Below are 18,411 nucleotides of genomic sequence, written 5' to 3'. Positions count from 1 at the left end.
AAAGAAAAAAACAATAGTCATAGTTTCCAACTTAAATTGGATGGTGTTGTCCAGACAGATGATTTAGTTATTGCAAAAAAATTTAATATTTTTTCCATTCAGTTTTGGAACTTGTGCAGCCACAGCAGTCACCATGAGGCTCTTGCTGTCAGTCCCATGTGAGACATCTGCCTTTAGTTTGACACCTATAAGTAACAATACAGTTGAAAATATTATCACAAAATTGAATAACAGCAAAGCTCGAGATGTGCATGGGTTGGATACTGTTTCTGTGAAAAATCATATTACTATTCTGACAGTTCTGACTAAAATTATAAATCAGTCGATTGAAGAAGGTATTTTTCCATCATGCCTGAAAACTGCAATTGTCATGCCTGTGTTCAAGTCAGGGGATAAGCTAGAGGTCAGTAACTATCGACCTATAAGTACACTCCCTGCCATCTCCAAGGTCTATGAGAAGGTCATAGCCGAACAGCTCATCAAACATCTTGATGCAAACTGTATATTAAATCCTTTACAGTTTGGTTTCAGGAGAAACTATTCAACTGAAACAGCCTGTGGCTACTTTCTAGAAGAAATAAAATCAAGTCTAGACCAAGGAGGGGTAGTTGGAGCTGTTTTCCTTGACTTGCGAAAGGCTTCTGACACTGTAAGCCACAGTATCCTTCTCACCAAGCTGTTGCACATCAGACTTTGTCAGCGGACATTAAACCTCCTTACATCATACCTGACAGGCAGACAGCAGTGTGTTAGAGTGAACAACATCTTCTCCTTCTCAGAAACTGCACAACGGGTGTCCCACAAGGCTCAATCCTTGGGGTCCTACTATTTAGCCTATATATAAACGACCTTCAATCAATCAGTTTATTTTTGTATAGCCCAGTATCACAACAACAGCTGCCTCAGAGGCTTCAAGATGTTACATTGGTTGGTAAAAATAAAAACAGTGAATAAGCATAATATTAATATGTCAAATTCACAGTAACAAGACAAAACGAAGCAACCACCGCCTTAGACCCTCACATCCGGCAAGAAAAAACTCCAAAAACCCAGTGGGAAAAGAAGAAATCTTGGGGAGAACCACAGTATGGAGGGATCCCTCTCTTCTGTGTGTGATGTGACGATAATAATGTACGCTGATGACACTGTACTGTTTACTCATGGGAAAAATGCAACTGAGGTAGCCATGAGACTGACAGCAGACATGCAAAAAGTTGCAGCCTGGCTCCAGAGTTCTTGCTTAACACTTAATGTTGACAGGACCGTTGCCATGTATTTTAGAAATAATGTTACCTTTAATCCTCCAGATATTTTTATAAATGATAAATTAAAGTTGTTAATGATTTTACTTATTGAGGTGTCACATTGGTTTAATTAACATTTAAGAGCCATATTAAAAAACTCTGCAACTCTCTCAGATTCAATCTCTCAAACTGTAGATGCATCAGAAGATCGTTGAGTACCGAGGCTTCGTTTATGTATCTTAACTCCATGATTATGTCACATTTTTTGTATTGTATGACTTCCTGTCACAGGCGTGTAGAACTGTGTTGGAACCTGTCCACTCCTTATATAATCAGGCAATCAAAATTCATGATAAAAAACATCGACGGTATCATCACTGTCCTATTCTTACTATATATAGCATTCTAAGCTTTGATAACTTAATTATCTTTGCAAATCTTTCCTGACTCTTTAAACTTTTTCATGGTGCTGCTCCTCCTCTAAGAGCTTTTGTTTAACTTCAGAAATATCTATAAGAGTGACACGCTCATCCTCTAGAGGAGAGTGCCGTGCTCCAAAAACTGACAAGGCCCTTGGCAGAAAAAGCTTTGCATGTGTAGCAAGTAACCTCTGGAATCCTCTCCCAACAGAGACCATTACATGCACAGGATTTCCCACTTTTGCTCGTCTGTTAAAGAAATGGCTGCTCAGTAAACAACAATGTGATCATTAGGAATGAAAATGATGGGGCGTGAATGATGTGTTGTGTGTGTGTGTGTGTGTGTGCAGAGAATAATTTTGGTATGTTTACTTGGATGTAACTCCGTTTATGTTTTACTGGTCATTTTTCCATATGCATTGTAGTAATAGTTTCTAGTCTAGTTAACATCAACCTGCCCGGGGACTACAGGTGTAACTTGGCAATCTGCTATAACCTGGCACCAAACATCTTTCCAAACTTTGTCTTGGTCAGTGTGTGTTGTTGTGCACTGTACCTGTTTAAATAAACGCATACCATACCATGAGTTTTCACATGGCGCTGCAACGAACCACGATGACCGAAGCTTCTCCCACATGTCTGACAAGAATACGGCTTCTCACCTGTGTGAGTTCTCATGTGAACCGACAAAGAACCCTTTTCATTGAAACTTTTCCCACATGTCATACAAGAAAATGGCTTCTCACCTGTGTGAGTTCTCAAGTGGACCAACAAATTACTCTGTCGACTGAAATGTTTCGCACATGTTTGACAAGAATACGGCTTCTCACTCGTGTGAGTTCTCATGTGACGCAAAAAGTGAAACCGTCGGATGAAACTTTTCCCACAAGTTTGACAAGAAAACGGCCTCTCACCTGTGTGAGATCTCATGTGGATCAACAATACACTCTGATAGGTACAACCTTTACCACAGACTTCACAACTAAACTTCTTCTTCTTCTCAGTGACAGTTCCTGAGTCCTGACTTAATTTAGGTTTTTTTCGGACAGTTTCACCACATGTTTCCTCACAAAGAATCTTTTCACATCCAGCCTGCTTCTCTGACTCAGGAAAGTTCTCCACTCCGTCACTATGAAATATGCTGCTTTTTCCCAGCTCTGCATTTACAGCTGATTCTGAGTCATTCTGTTTTCTTCCATCATGGACTTCAGAGTCCTGAGAGAGGAACTGCTCAGAGTCTGGTTCTTCTTCTGGTTCTCTCAGGTCACTTTGCTCCTCAACAGAAGGAACCTTAAAGGAATCACTTTCAAACTTCAGGAGAAGCTGCTCTCCCTCCTGGCTGGTACCCAGTTCCTCCTGATCCTCAGTCTGAGGAGGTTCTGAATCCTCCTGTTCTTCTTTAAAGTGTAGAAGTCCTGGTTCTTCTGGTTCCTCTTTGACCTGAGGAGGTTCTGGTTCCTCCTGTTCTTCTGGTTCCTCTTTGATCTGAGGAGGTTCTGGTTCCTCCTGTTCCAGACAGCAGTGTGTTTCCTGTTTAAAGAGCTGCTCCTCTCTACAGTCATGGTGCTGTTGGAGCTCTGGAGGGACAAAAAGTACAAGATCCAAATTTAGTGTTGGGATTTTGACTTAGAGAATTTAGCTATCAGTAATAATGATGTTCCAAGATAATGATTAATTAAAAGAATTTGGGCTCTGATGTACATTAGATCACCTCTGGGGCGCCACTTGTATAAATCAAAGAAAGAGAAACCAATTTGTTGTGATCAGTCACATAGACTAGGTTAAAATACTAATTTGGAATTTGGATTAATAACCTAAAGGATTCTGGAGCTCTGGAACAGGTCAAAACTCCATTGATAATTGTGAAACATTAATGACAACAAAAAACACTTCCAGAAAACACTGAGAAGGAACATGTCATTGGGGAGACGCTGTGTTTCCTAAATGCTGTTGCTGTGATTCCACCTCCACACCAGAGGGGGCGCTGTGTGGCTGAGTGGAAGGACAGAGTGGAGAAGAAGAGAGAGTGCGTTTGGAGTTCCCAGTCTGGTGAATAAAGCTGATTAAAGACACAGAAAACATAAGAGACTCAGATCCTGCTTGTGTCAAACAGCCATAACGATGGAGATCCTCCAGCGTCACATTCATGTGTTCATTCACACTTTTCATTACCTGCTCTGTGTAACTTGATCTGAGGTTTCCAGATGGTCTCCAGCAGTCTGTGCTGACGCTCCACCTCCTCCTGGCTCCGGACAATAGCTTGTTCAAACAGGGTGCAGATCTCCACAGCAGCAGCAGTCAGTCTCTGGCTGCTCCAGTCTCTCTCAGAGTGGTGGGAATCGTCACCTTCACCATCAGGAACAGACGCCTCTTTAATGTGTGGAGCTTCATGTTCCTCCTGCTCCACACTGGAGCTGCTCTTCTGCTCACCAATGTGCTGCTGTGGACTCTCTGGAGGGAAACAAGACAAAGTCACTCTGGGATGGAGGGGAATATTTTACACTGATGGACGGACGAGACGCAACAGGAGACATTTAAAAGACAAACATTTACAAACAAAATGCTCCTTTCACTTCAACTGGCAGCAGCTGTGATGTTTAGACATTAATGAGAAAACTGTCTGGATGCAACATGAGCCTCTCTGAGCTCTGAAATACATGAATCCATCATTTGTTCCTCCAGAGTAGACTACTGTAATTCCTTGTTATCAGAAACCAATAACTGCCTAAAAAGTCTCCAAGTCGTTCAAAATGCTGCAGCAAGAGTTCTCACAAGAACCAGTAGGAGAGATCATATCACCCCAATATTAGCTTCTCTTCACTGCTTCCTGTTAAATCTAGAATAGAATTCAAAATCCTCCTCTTAACCTATAAAGCCCTGAACAACCAGGAACCATCAGATCTTAAAGCTCGTGTCTGGAGTTTTGAAAGAGAGAGGGTTTTTTTTTAATCCAACGTCTCGAGGCTCCCCCTCCCTTCGCTTTCATGACCGACCAAGCCACGCCCCTTTAATTGTGCACGCGAATTATCCGTCGGGTGAAAATGAGAGCCTCTGAGTCCGCCAGCATCCTCCATGTTGAGCTGTTTACGGTGGATGTTCAGCAGACAGTGGATATATCTGCTGCAGAGCTAACTCTCCTCTGCTGGGCGAGCGGCCGTGCTCTCTGGCTGCTCCACACTTTGACGACACGACAAGGCGGAAGCTTGAAATCTATTGGCTGAAGCTGACCGGCACTTTTTTGGATAACACGGGGGTCTATGAGACGAAGGCGGAGCTCATAAATAAATTTTTATATTGCTTTATGCTAATATTATATTGTAGTATCGAACCAGACTGACACATTGAAGCTCTGTTGAAAAACGATACATACATTGGAAACGAACGGAAACTCTGGACACCAGTTTAAAGCTATAGTGCGTAACTTTTAAATGTCTCTGAATGTCCATTTTAGCCAGGCCACTACTAGTGGAGATGACAAAATGCAGATGAAGCCGATCGGCTCCTCTAACATGTCGCGGGATTTTTCAGTATGGAAAATTCTTGCTTTGCTTGTCGACCGGCGACATTCCCGCGCTGGCGCGAAGGAAATTACGCATTTTACATCACAACAAGAAGGGAGGGGGAGGGAGGGGGAGGACGGGAGGGTCTCATAGCAACAGGCAGAGCTCAGGCAGACCGAGGAAGCGGGACGGGGACACCGGGGACACCTGGGCGAACGTCCTGTGGAAGCGCCGGCTTTATTGTAAGAACGCAGAATTCCGCTAGAGGGCGACCGAAGTTACGCAATATAGCTTTAAACAGCTGTTAGTCCCAGACTGTCCCAGGAGAACGCTTGGTTCTCAGGGTGCTGGTCTGCTGGAGGTTCTAGGTTCTCTAAAAGTAGAACAGGAGGTAGAGCCTTTAGCCATCAGGCTCCTGCTATGTGGAACCAGCTCCCAGTGTCTGTAACCCCTAAATTCCACTGTGTGCGGTCCGCTCAGCTCCGCTCCGCTCCGGTCCGACCGCCGCAGCAAATACGTTGCTATTTTAATGACTGTAGCTGATTCCACAGCCTGCGATCGGCTCCGTCTGGGTCCGCCCCGCCCCGCTCAGCTCTGCTCCGCCCCGCTCCCCTCCGTCAGTCCAAAATAGAGCCAAGGTCTAATTTTCTCTCCGGTCCGGTCCGTCCGGGTCTCCGTACGCATAAATTTCCACAGTTCAGATGCACCAAACAGGAAAGAGAACTCCAACAACCTCCAGCTTTATACTAAATAAAATCATTTTGTCTTTATTAAAAACTTTAAACTGTTTAAAGACGTTTTATTTGTCCTCACATTAAGTTTCAGATATATCACGAATAGACATACCATACTGATTAAAATACACACTTTAAAAAGCGGGCAAACAAAAAATAAAACACAATTTCAAGTTTTATATGACAAACTTCTATTTTGCCTGTAATCAAGCTATAGTTGAACGTTTCTGAATGTTTACACAGCTGCATATATATGGCCCATTTGTAGGCTATTGTCCATAAATTTCGTGTTTTCTACAAAATACATATTCAGGACCATGTATGCATTTTATTCTGAAAGGCCCGAATGTCAACATCCTGTCGCACGAAATTCAGCGTGTTGAAGCACAACAACCAGGATGAAGAGACGCTGATTTTGGAAGTGGAGAATCATAAAATTTTATATGACCCCAGTCATTCTTTCTACAAGGATTTACAGAGAAAAATGCAAGTGTGGCCCAGACTGCTCAGCTTTTGGAGGTCGATGCTAAACAGCGCTGCGCTTCTCTGCTTCTCCGGCCGGCGGAACAGAGACGCAGCGGAGCAGAGCGGAGCGGAGGGTTCTGACAAAACGGAGCAGAGCTGAGCGGAGCGGAGCACAGCACAAACACACGCAGTGGAATTTAGGGGTGAGGGAGGCTGCTATTCAATAAAGCTTACAGTTAGCTCTCTCTCTCTCTCTCTCTCTCTCTCTCTCAACTGTTATGTAACTGTTCTGTAAGGTGATGTTGGGAAAATGAGTGGTGGATTTATTGTATAAATCTGTGTCCACTTCAATGGAAATAAAATGATCTCTCGCCCTCCCTCTCTCTCTCTTTCCACTGTAGGAGACCAACGAGTCAGAACAGCAGAACCCTGGACGAAGAGGCTGTCTCTGAGGTGGACTAGAGCAGTGATTGAGGGATCTCAGACAGAACATCAATCAGCTGATCCATTGAGACAGCCTGGACTCAATGGGTGTAATTCTAATTGGGCATCAAACAAAACAGCTGCTCCACTGATTAATGGAGGAACCCGGACCCAGTGGGTGGAAGGGTTACTGAACCCCGGGTTCTACCATGTGGAACCGGCTCCCAGTTCTGCTCCTTCTCTTGTTTCAATCTAATTTCATTGTACTACTGTAATTTCAAGGTATCACAACAAGTCATTAATGATTGTTCCTCTTGTAGCTTATATACTCTGTGTTTATATAAGAAATGTCGTACAAGAAACTGTCTGTCCTGTCTCCTTCTCTTTCTGTCCCCTCACCCCAACGGACCTGGAATTCACTGAGATCCTGAGAGCGGCCCGTTCTTTCAGAAATGTTGCATGTCAAAAAGAAGAACACCTGACTGGGTCTGCAAAGCTGGACAGCAGTTTCAAACCTGACCTGCCTACCTTTAACACGCTGAATAAACATGTGTGCCTCCTGTATGGCCAGTCATCTGCCAAAAATGTAAATGATGCAAGATACAAATCTTTCTGTATGGCCTCGTCAGCCTGGCCAGAACTCTCCATTCCCCCAACAAGTCATGCCCTGGACCGACACTGCAGGAGAGCAAACTACCAAGCAGCCATTATGAAACACTGTCTGACTGGTAGAATGTGAGGCAGTGGGCGACACAGTGAGGATGGGAGCTGGCAGTGACATGGAGGACTACAAATCCTGCTCCTGCAGTGTTTTGCAAGTGGTTCCACTGTAGTTGCAACTAAATGTGAAACTGAAAGATGTTCCTGTATGTCTCCAAGACTGTCTTGTACAGATTTATGTTGGTGCCAAGCATATGAGAATGTTTCAGAAGAAACAGAGGACAGAGCTGTATGGGATGATGACTTTGATGAAAATGATATTGATGAGTAATATACCACCATATCACCATGTAGTTTTTCTTTTTCTTTTTTTTCCTATATTTGTATGTGTATTAATCTATATGTTCATATTCAGAGACACTGTCGTACTTGAATAAATGTTTTATACCATGCTTGTGAATGATTCTGACCTTTTGTGCATTTATTTTTTGTCTTATTCCATTCTTGCCATTACTCGGAGGGCGTGGTCGCAATTCGGTTGATTTTCAGCCATTTATGGCCGTGGTGTGCATTTTTTATTTTCTATCTTTCATTACACAGTAGGTTGTGATGATATTTTTAATATATGACACATAATCTTTTAGCTAAATTTACCATATATTTCATTGTGCTGGGTGCAAATCACTTAAAGCTAGGGTTGGCGATCTTGAAAAACTAGCATGTAGCACGAATGTAACATCTCCCCAAGGCTCCGCCCAGCTCCCACCCCATTGGAGGAGCTCCCGTTGGGAGCTCGGACGCACCCGCTTACATGCACGAGCACCGCTGTCCTCAGCGCTTCGTTTTTCTTTATTTGCACTAAGCCAAGTATGGTGCACTCAACGGTAAGTAAACCCCCAAACATTCTTCTCTGCCATTCTGCAACGACGCTCCGTCCTTCCACTGAACGCACTGAACCAGGGTCAGTGCACGCCATTGACATGAACGCGCAGGGGGCAGGTCGAACAGCGAAGGGATTTGATTGGTTTACAACCAAGGTGTCCCGGCAAGATTATGATACCCCTCTCCCACTGCAACTAGCGGGTCGACCCGTGTCTGCGACCCGCTAACTATCGCCTTTTTAGAGTCCTTTCCCACCGCCTGCAGACCCGCGTCTCACCTCCTGCTGGCGAGCCGCATCGCTGCGTTTTCCCGCACTGATGGTGTCCCACGTTGATGACATCATCAGCGCGACGGAGCAAAACGAAAGTAAACAATGCAGCGGAAAACAGTCCCTGTTACCTGTAGACGAATCTCCTCTTCCCCACGGATCAGGGGAAGCTCTCTGGTCTCGCTGTCTTGCCACTGCTGGGTCATGCTGACGAAGGAAATCTCACGCTGTGTCCAGAAACAACAACTAGCTCGCTAACTTAGCCGCACTGCGTCAACGTCGTCATGTAAGTTCCCGGATGTGTCCCTCCCACTAAAAGTCGGTAGAAAGCTGACCCGGGAATTTACCGGGTCGATTGCAGGGTGAACGACCCAGGTCAAAATCCCAGGTCAAACCTTTTCCCACTGCCATGACTTAGCGGGTTTAAACGGGTTTTTTGGCCAGTGGGAAAGGGGCATCAGTTGCTGTTTTTCCTGTTTTACTCCTGCTGTAGATAGCGGATATTTTCCAAACTACTTTAAGAACATGCTCTGAATTGCTTCCCATCGGGTCATAAAGATCATTTTAACCACTATTTAAAAAAATGTATCTCATTCAAATCGCCAACCCTAGCTTTAAGTTGAAGCGTTTCCTTCAAGAAAGTAGCTACATTTCTCACTCTGATTTCACCTATGTGTACACCAAGGCATCAGTACTTGTTTCAGATGTTTGGTAGATGTGTTTATGGCTGGTTGGTGACAAAGTTTGGACAAATATTCTGAGTAGAACTTTTAACCCAGAGTCTAGAAGGGTATTGACTTTGAAAAAATGCATTGAACACGTAGATCCAGCGTAGTGGAGCGAAATTCACTTTCTAGGAACTTTTTCCATGGTCCCAATACAGCCTATATGGGAAAAAAATGTATTAAACACAGAGTGGAACTATTAAAATAAAAGCTGCAGTGTGTTCAGTTGGAGTTTTCTGTTTGTTTCATTCATCTACAGCAAATTACACGTTAGTACACGTTACAGTAAAAATGACGTTATTGAATTTTATCACTCACAACAATCCATTCAAACTATGAAAAGTACTTTTTGATTCATAAACCAAGTGTTGTAGTCTGATCTTCAGGAGACAAGTGAAGGTGGTAGTGATTTTGGTGACACTGCAGTGAATATCAGTTATATTTTTGTGTATTTTTGTGTTGTCTGTCTTCACTGTTGCACAGTCTTGGAATTTACAGACGGTCCCTGAACACCACACTGCTGGCTGCTCTCAGAGATCAATACTATTTCTGCTGAGAGAAAAACAGATACTTCTAATAAAAAAGGGCTTGTAGCACTTTGTATAGCTCACAAAGATGCGAAAGAGGCGTACTTTGTGTGTTTAAGACGTTTTGTCAAAGAGTTATTGATGCTGAAAGTCTGAATCTGTGACGAGCTTTCTAACTCTACCGGTGTTTCGGATTAACTGGTTCCCCTGCTAGCTGGTGACTGATTTCTGTAAACGTATGTGGGTAACAGCAGATATTACAGTAAAGCTCACAAAAGGCTCTAAACGGAAAAGTAAACTGTAACTGCAAAAAAAAATCGACGTTCGCTGGAACAAACCCAAGTTTCAGTCGGGTTTTAAACACCTGTCGGTCACCAGTTAACACGGAAACCAGTTAATCCGAAACACCGGACTGAACTGCAGCTGCAGCCTCATTTCTGTCTGCAGCTTCAAAACAAATGTAACGCTCCTCCATCAACCACATTCATGTGTTCATTCACACGTTTTCATACCTGTTCTGTGTGACTTGGTTTTCAGTTTGGAGCTGATTTGCAGCAGTTTTCTCTGTCGGTCAATCTCCTCCTCGAAGGGGACGATAGTTTGTAGAAACGCGGTGAAGATTTCTCCAGCAGCAGCAGTTAGTCTCTCGCTGATAAACTCTCTTAAAGCCTGAACTGAAGTCATTGTTGCTGCAGGAGGAGAAATGTTTCCTCTGGGAGACACAACAGCTCAGCTCCACACAGCCGCCATTCAAGCTGCTTCTTCTCTCGCTTTTCTGGAGGATCACAAACAGCGTTCAGCTTCATACTGACCCCTACTGGACACAGGGGGAACTGCAGCTCAGTGGACTCACCTCAAACAGCTGGAGCTCCTTTATCAATCAGCTGTCCTGTGTCTTTTACAACTATCAGTTTAATTATCACAGTCTGTGAGACATCAACGTGGAATCAAATATTTTAATGAGAGACAATGTCTGGATTTCATGATTGGATGTAAATGTTTAACTAAATCATAATCAACAATCACTGTCAAAGTTAGACATTTATGATGTTCACCTGCAACATCAGTCAGTAATGATTTGAAAACTTTTTTGTTTCTCAGACTTTCTCATTGAAATGGCCCTCCCTGTTTACTGCATTGTGACAGTTTAGACCAGTGTGGAAGAAATGGTCTTTATTGCGATTTTGGCCAGTTTCCTGTCAGAATAAGTTGAATTTGAGGAGTGGATGAAATACACTGTGTTCTGTGAAGTGATGTGATTTGACCTGGTGGTGTGGTTTCATTGGACCTATCTCGTATTTCAGTGCGTATTCATGACACAATTTACATGGACCAAAAATGTTTTCTTTATAATCAGACTGTAAAGTGAAGCAGATCGTTTATGTGTCATATAAACATCTGAGTGCATCCGCTTCACTCGGCCGGACTGTGAGGTGGATTATTGGTCCTGCCATGCGTTTCCTCGTACGCAGTGAGGTGATGACGTGACAGAAAAAAGGAAGCAGGAATTGCACACAATTACACACACTGTATACTCCGCTCCACTCAGGGTAAACCAGGATGGAATGTGGATCACAGATGCTTTTAACATGATTGTTTTCAATCGCATTGAAAAAAACAGCCATGTAAACTGGGCCATTGAGGCTGTTAACACTGACCTCCTGGTTTCAGCTTTTTCTCACTTTCTACAGATTCAGCACATTTCGGGATGAGTCATACTCGTGATTACGGTGCGATTTAAGTGAGACAAAATTACTTGAACATTTTATGTTACAACTTGTTGCACCGTGGTCCAAAGAACTCCATAAAACATCTCCAAGTTTACTGACCACTTTACTCCAGTTGCACAGTCTTTTACAAACCTTGTTCTCAACGGTTTCTTCTAATCATTCTACCTCGTCTAATTTATTATACAACACTCAAACTTGAGTGCCCCCTAATGGGCAAACTCCTAAATAACATGACAACTCTGAACCATTAGTATATTCAACCTATAGACACAAGCAACTTACAATTAAGCATCTATTCAATATTTAAAACAACTGTTATAACTCAGTATACCACATTTCCCCCACCTTTAAGGTGGAAAGCTGTACACATGACGATGTATGAAATGCACATGATTTTATTCAACATGGACTTATTCTTATGTATGTAATTATGTTTAATTTGTTAAAAGCCTCCTATGGACTGGTGTTGAAAATTAGCAGTCCTGCTATAAGACTGAAAGCAATGCATCTGGTTTGTCCAATGCCTTTGTTAAGTCCATATTAAATAAATAAATAAATAAATAAGCAAAAACCCACTACAATAGTTTAAGTAACAAATCAAACATAACATAATCATAATATTGAACTGAAAAAGCTTTAGTACACAACTAATCTTTACGCTCTAAGCATTACAAATTAACGAGGAAAGTCCTTCAGGCGTACAGGGGCACGCCTCTCTTGTAGAACGCCTGGTTTCTGGTTCCGTAGGCTTCATAATGTGAACATCGGGGCTCTGTGGAATCTCTGACACCACTGTCTCTGCAGTAGAGCTCTGCTCTTCAAACCTTTGAGGTGTATTCCTGTCTGGTGGTGAAATAACCTCTTGAGCAGCGTCAGGAAAAAACACTGAGCTTCTCTCTTTCTCAACATTTAGCTCTGGATTTGCCAATCTCGCTCTGACCTGATCTACATGCCTTTTCACAACTTGTCCAGAACCAACTGTAACAGTGTGTGACAGAGGTCCGGAACAGTCTTGGACCACACCAGGAATCCTTTTTGGTCCATAGGAGTATTTCCTGATGAGTACGTCATCTCCTGATGTGAATCCTCCCTCTTTACAGCGTCCATCATGGTTGACTTTCTGTTTCAGTTGCTTCTTTTGCACTTTGGTTTTCACATCTGGAATAACCAAATCCAGGGCTGATCTTAGCCTTCGTGACATCATGAGTTCGGCAGGAGATAAGCCTGTTGTTGCGTGAGGTGTGATTCGGTAGCTAAACAAGAATCTTGATAGCCTTGATTGGAGTGTCCCTTCTTTCATCATCTTCATTCCCTCTTTGAAGGTCTGAACGGCTCTCTCTGCCAGTCCATTTGAAGATGGGTGGAATGGGGCAGACCTCACGTGGTTTATTCCATTTTGTTTTGTGAATGTCTCAAATTCAGTACTTGTAAAGCGAGTTCCACTGTTTGAAACAAGCATTTTTGGCATTCCAAAACTACTGGAACTTTGGTGGAGTTTTTCCAATAGTGACCTGGGAGGTGCATGTTTTTGTTGGATAAACATCCAGCCACTTTGAATATGCATCAACAATTACAAGAAACATTTCTTCAAGGAACAGTCCAGCATAGTCCACATGAATCCTAGACCAAGGTGAGTCAGGACATTCCTAAGGTGCTTTCTGGTTCTCTTGACATTCCCTACATGCCTGAACAGGTCTTTCCACATCTTGATCCATTCCTGGCCCCCACATGTATGATCTAACCAGTCCTTTCATTTTAGTAATCCCTGTGTGAGTTTGATGTAACACTTTGAGCATCTTTTCTCTTCCTTTTGAGGGAATTATGACTCAAGCTCCCCAAAGAATGCAACCGTCTCTTACATTGGGTTCCATTTTCCTCTGGTGGAAGCTTTAAGACTTGGATCAGCTTCTGCTGGTCATCCTTTGAGGATGTATTCATGTACTTGTGACAAAACAGTATCTCTCGCTGTCCAGCTCGTTATCTGGTTTGCATTTATCAGTGGCTCATCCAACATGTCCAACATTAACACTTGTTCAGTCCTCTCCTCTTTCCTTAAAGCTCGTGTTTTGAAAGAATGAGTTTTTTTTAATCAAACGTCTCGAGGTTCCGCCCTCCCTCTGCTTTCGTGAGCGACCAAGCCACGGCCCTTTAATTGTGCTCGCTGTTGAAATTTACAACTTCTATTACTATTCTACTGTCTTCTGACCTATTTAATATTATGGAGAAATGCAGCTTGTGACTCATAATCTTGCTCGCCTAATCAGACATACGCTAATGTTCATGCAAGGAATCTTTGAGTATCTCTGTGCAGAAAGACAACTCCTTATCAGGCGGAGCGGCTGTGCTGGACAACAGGAGGAACACCTTATCCACATCAGTGTGAGAGAAGCAGAGGCCCAACCAGCCCAAACCAGCTCCAGGGACGTGTGACCCAGAAGAATGAAGATATCACCCCGCCTGTGAGCGAAGACTTCATAAATACACACACATTAGATTAGACATGGCCTTTTGCTCTGACTCTGTCAGTGAGGCTGCTGGAGGACAGACCAGGGACACAGGGGACCAGAATTCTGTCTAGAGGCTTTGCACAAATAAATTGTAATCAGCGTTGGAAATCTGCATTGGGACTCTTTATTTCTGCACTCTATTTGGGATCCAAGAAAGAATCTGTAGGGTACGAGGAGCGATCGGAGGGGAGCCCCGCCCGGCACCGGAGGGAAGAAAACTCCGTCCTCGACAACACGCATTACCCGTGGGGTGAAAATGAGAGCCTCCGAGTCCTACAGCATCCTCCATGTTCAGCTGTTTACGGTGGATGTTCAGCAGACAGTGGATATATCCGAGGTGAGCGGGGCGGCTGCTGCATAGCTAACTCTCCTCTGCTGGGCGAGCGGCCGTGCTCTCTGGCTGCTCCACACTTTGATTGACAGCATGACAAAGTGGAAGCTCGAAATCTATTGGCTGAAGCTGACTGGCGCTTTTTCGGATAACATGGGGGTCTATGAGACGAAGGCGGAGCTCATAAACAAATTTTTATATTGCTTTATGCTAATATTATATTATAGTATCGAACCAGACTGACACATTTAACCCCTGTTAAAAAATGATTCATACATTGGAAACGAATGGAAACTCCGGACACGAGCTTTAATTTGACAGGGACTGGTAGTCTGCTCAAAGTGTCTGCATTTTCATGATGGTTTCCCGGTTTGTAGACAATGATGTATTTGTATGCACTGAGTTTCACAGCCCACCTTTGTACTCTTGGTGATCCCATTTGTGGGATTGGCTTCTTTTCATTGAACAGATAGATCAATGGCTGTGATCTGTATAAATCGTGAAAGTACGACCATACAAGTATTTGTGAAACTTTTCTCTGCCAAACATGACTGCAAGTCCTTCCTTGTCCAACTGAGAGTATCTGGTCTCAGTGGGTTGTAAAGTAGGGGAAACAAATCCAATTGGTCTCTCGCTTCCGTCTTCCATGACATGCGACAATGCTGCATCTACTCCGTACGGTGAAGCATCGCATGAGAAAACAAGCTCTCTGTCTGCTGAGTAGTGCACCACGACATCCTCTGTGTTCAGCGAGTCCTTCGCCTTTTGGAATGCCTCTTCCTGTTCTTTTCCCATCTTGTTTCAAAAGTTCATGCAATGATGCCAGCAGGTTTGCCAGGTTTGGAAGGAACTTGTTGTAGTAGTTTAACAAACCCAAGAATGATTTAAGCTCTGTAACATTTGTTAGGGCAGGAGCACCTTCGATTGCTTTCACTTTTTTATCCAGTCAACTCTGTAACCGAGATACTCCACTTCTTCCTGAAGGAATGTGCTTTTGTTTGTTCTGAGATGCAGTCCCGCTTCTTTCAGTCTTTTTAGCACCATGTCTAAGTTCTTCATATGATCTGCTTCATCCACACCGCTGACCAAAATGTCATCCAGACACACTGCGACCAGGGGAATACCACTTAAAAGACTCTCCCCTTGTTCTCTGAAATATGGCCGGAGTGGAGGCCACACCGAACGGTAGTCTGTTGTAAGTGAACAGTCCTCTGTGCGTGTTAACGGTGAGGTATCGTTTGGAGTCTTCATCCATGAGTATCTGTTGATAGGCATGACTCATATCCAACTTTGAAAACTGTTTACCTGTCAAGGGCATTGAACAGATCTTCCACTCTGGGTATTGAATATTGCTCAAGTGACGACAGTATTTACAGTTAACTTGTAATCACCACATAATCTGACTGTGCCCTCTGGTTTCAGGATGGGTACGACTGGTGCTGCCCATTCTGAATATTTCACTGGTGTGATGATGTCCTCTTTCAGCAATCTGTCAATTCCTTCATCGACTTTTGCTCTCATTGCATAAGGAATCGATCGGGGACATGAATTGTGGCTTTGGTAGCCTTTAATGTACCTAGCTCCTCTTTGAAAACGTCCTCATGTTTCCACAGTACTTCTTGCAGTGCCTCTGTTGTCTCTTGTGTCCCTGTCCCAGACTGAATGTTATGCATGGGATGAGTTTTGTGTCGGGCTTTTATTTCTTTCCAGTCCAGTTGAATGTGTTCCAGCCAGCCTCGGCCCAGCAAACTGGGACCCTCTCCCTTCACAACCACTAGGGGGAGTGTGGCTCTTTGCTTTTTGCATTTTACTTTACCTGAGTTGCTCCCACAACTTCCACTGGATTTCCTGTATGTCTCCAACTTAATCCTGACTGGTTTAATGTGGGGTGTTCTGGTGTTTTTCATTACAGTGAGACTGCAGCCGGTGTCAATCTCTAAAAGAACTTTCTTCCCATTTACTTTCACGATTTCTGAGTATGGATCCACTTTCCTTAGGTGTATTTCACTCATACGCCCTAACTTAAACTTCATGCTTTGTAAAGCAAAAGCATCTTCCACTGAAGTCTCAGAATCATTTTCTTCTTGTTGTTCTACAACTTTATGGGAACGATGGCTTGAATGAGGCTTCTCCTTTTTTACTGCTCCAGCTCTAGCATTCACTTTCTGTTTACTTTTATTCCAACAAGCTTGAGCAGTATGACCCATTTTTCCACATGCGTGACATTTCTCCTGTTTAAACTTACATCCTGCAGCATTATGTTGTCCTTTGCAACGATAACACTCTTGAACACAGCTGCTCTTGAACGCACCTCTATGATGCACACCTTTGTTTAGCTTGAAGCACTTTGCCACGGCACCTGGATTCTGCAGGTCCTGTGCATTCTTATTAGCTGTTTCTGTCGCAACTGCAATGGGCAAGGCTTTTCCACATGTCACATCTGCTTCTGCCAGGACTCTTCTTTGAATCCGGTCATCATTTATGCCACACACGATCCGGTCTCTCAACTTCTGCTCCAATGTGTTACCATAATTACAGGCCTGCGCAGCTCTGCTACATACTCCATCACTGACTCATTTGGTTTACGACTGTGAGAATCAAACTTGTACCTCTGGATGATTTCACTTGGCTTGAGGTCGAAGTGGTTTTTCAACAACATCCAGGCAGTACGGAATACTTCTGGTTGAGTTAGACGCCGTTTCCTCTCTAGTTTTCCTGTTGCTTTCTTTAATGTTGAGGTTGTTTGTTCTACCATGGATCTGTCCTCCTCCGAGTTGTTTTTAACTTCAGGGGACCAATTGAATCAAGTGTGGAGTGAAGTGAGACTGCTGCTACATCTACAACTAAACCAACCTGAGTGGGGCTGATAGTGCTGTCCACTGGGCCAACAGATGGGAGTGAAGTTAATATTGATGGGATCATTTCCTTGAATTTGATGACATTATCCTCTGACAGACATCTTCTAAATTAAAACTGAAAACTACATTTAAACTGAGATATTCATCCTTTTTTAATAAATTTAAATTATGATCAGTTATTAAATCACTAATTAGTAAAGATATGTAGGAGATTGGACGGACTGGAGGAGCTTGGAGAGTTTATCCAAGATCGTGGGACGGTGGCGCTGGGAAAATACCGTCTAATGAGGTTAAAGAGGCTAAAGTTCCGCTCGATGCTGTCTCCAATGATGAAAGAAGTTAAGGTGAAGAGAGGACGAGGTAGAGGCGGGTCAGGAACGTTGTCGTCCGGGGAAGGGGGGACGCTCCGCCAGAGCAGCATCACCGCCGATCGCAACCTCATCTCTGGATGGGAGATCTGTTCCAGATGGTAGAGGCTCCCGGAACGTCTCCGGACAGCCTCCCTGAGTAGCCTGTACCGGGGGTCGAAGGTCGAAGCCCGGGGCAATGGCTGCTGCTCCGGGACCACGGAGGAGCGATCCGGCACTGGAGCCAGGGCGGAGCGACGAGGTCCGGATCCGACGGGATGAGGGACGTCTCAGTGTCCAGCGGCAGAGAGGGAACCACCGAGTCCGTGGCTGCCGGGTCGTCGAGGCGGGGAGCCTCAGCAGAGACCACCGCAGACCCGGAAGCTTCACCACCGGCCACGCCGTCGTCTTCCACTTGTCTGTGTGGACAGAGCCGACACAACCTGTCCTGTTTTGAGCAGCCAGGTCTGACTGGATCTTTAGAATCACTCCCTCTGTAATGTTTAGAGAGAAAATGTTGAAATACAATAAACACCGATTTCACATGAACAGATTAACCCGTTTCTACTGCCTAACTGCTTTGCCTGTAGTTTACAAGTCACGCTAGTTCGCGAGCTAGCTAGCGAAGGTTAGCCAATGTAAAAACAGCATATTCAGTAGCAGTACTTCACAACAAACCTTCTTACTTGTCTTTGTGAAAATGTTGAGATCAAAGATGCATGAAGGGAGATATGGAGTGGAGAATGATACCATTCTGTCTCACCGCTGTGACCCAGGATATCCGACGCCTC

At 43.9% G+C, this 18,411-nt stretch overlaps 1 protein-coding gene across 2 annotated transcripts; it reads right to left on the bottom strand.

Moving 5' to 3' along the window:
* Nucleotides 1-1,005: 1,005 nt before the first annotated feature.
* On the bottom strand, nt 1,006-10,586 carry LOC115399522 (oocyte zinc finger protein XlCOF22-like). 2 transcript variants are annotated; one of them, XM_030106944.1, is made up of 3 exons: nt 10,360-10,586; nt 3,836-4,114; nt 1,006-3,240 (listed from the first exon to the last, which is right to left on the bottom strand). In XM_030106944.1, exons 1-3 carry the CDS (start codon nt 10,529-10,531, stop codon nt 2,153-2,155), a joined length of 1,539 nt encoding a protein of 512 aa, XP_029962804.1. In that variant the 5' UTR covers nt 10,532-10,586; the 3' UTR covers nt 1,006-2,152. The 2 variants fall into 2 exon arrangements, with proteins under 2 accessions (XP_029962804.1, XP_029962805.1); XM_030106945.1 differs by lacking the exon at nt 1,006-3,240 and adding an exon at nt 3,587-3,722.
* Between the last annotated feature and the right edge of the window lie 7,825 nt (nt 10,587-18,411).

This window comes from Salarias fasciatus, chromosome 13 (assembly GCF_902148845.1).
Source record: "Salarias fasciatus chromosome 13, fSalaFa1.1, whole genome shotgun sequence".
NCBI lineage: Eukaryota > Metazoa > Chordata > Actinopteri > Blenniiformes > Blenniidae > Salarias > Salarias fasciatus.
Note: the sequence above shows the minus strand (reverse complement) of the source record. Positions and strands in the feature narration are given on the sequence as shown.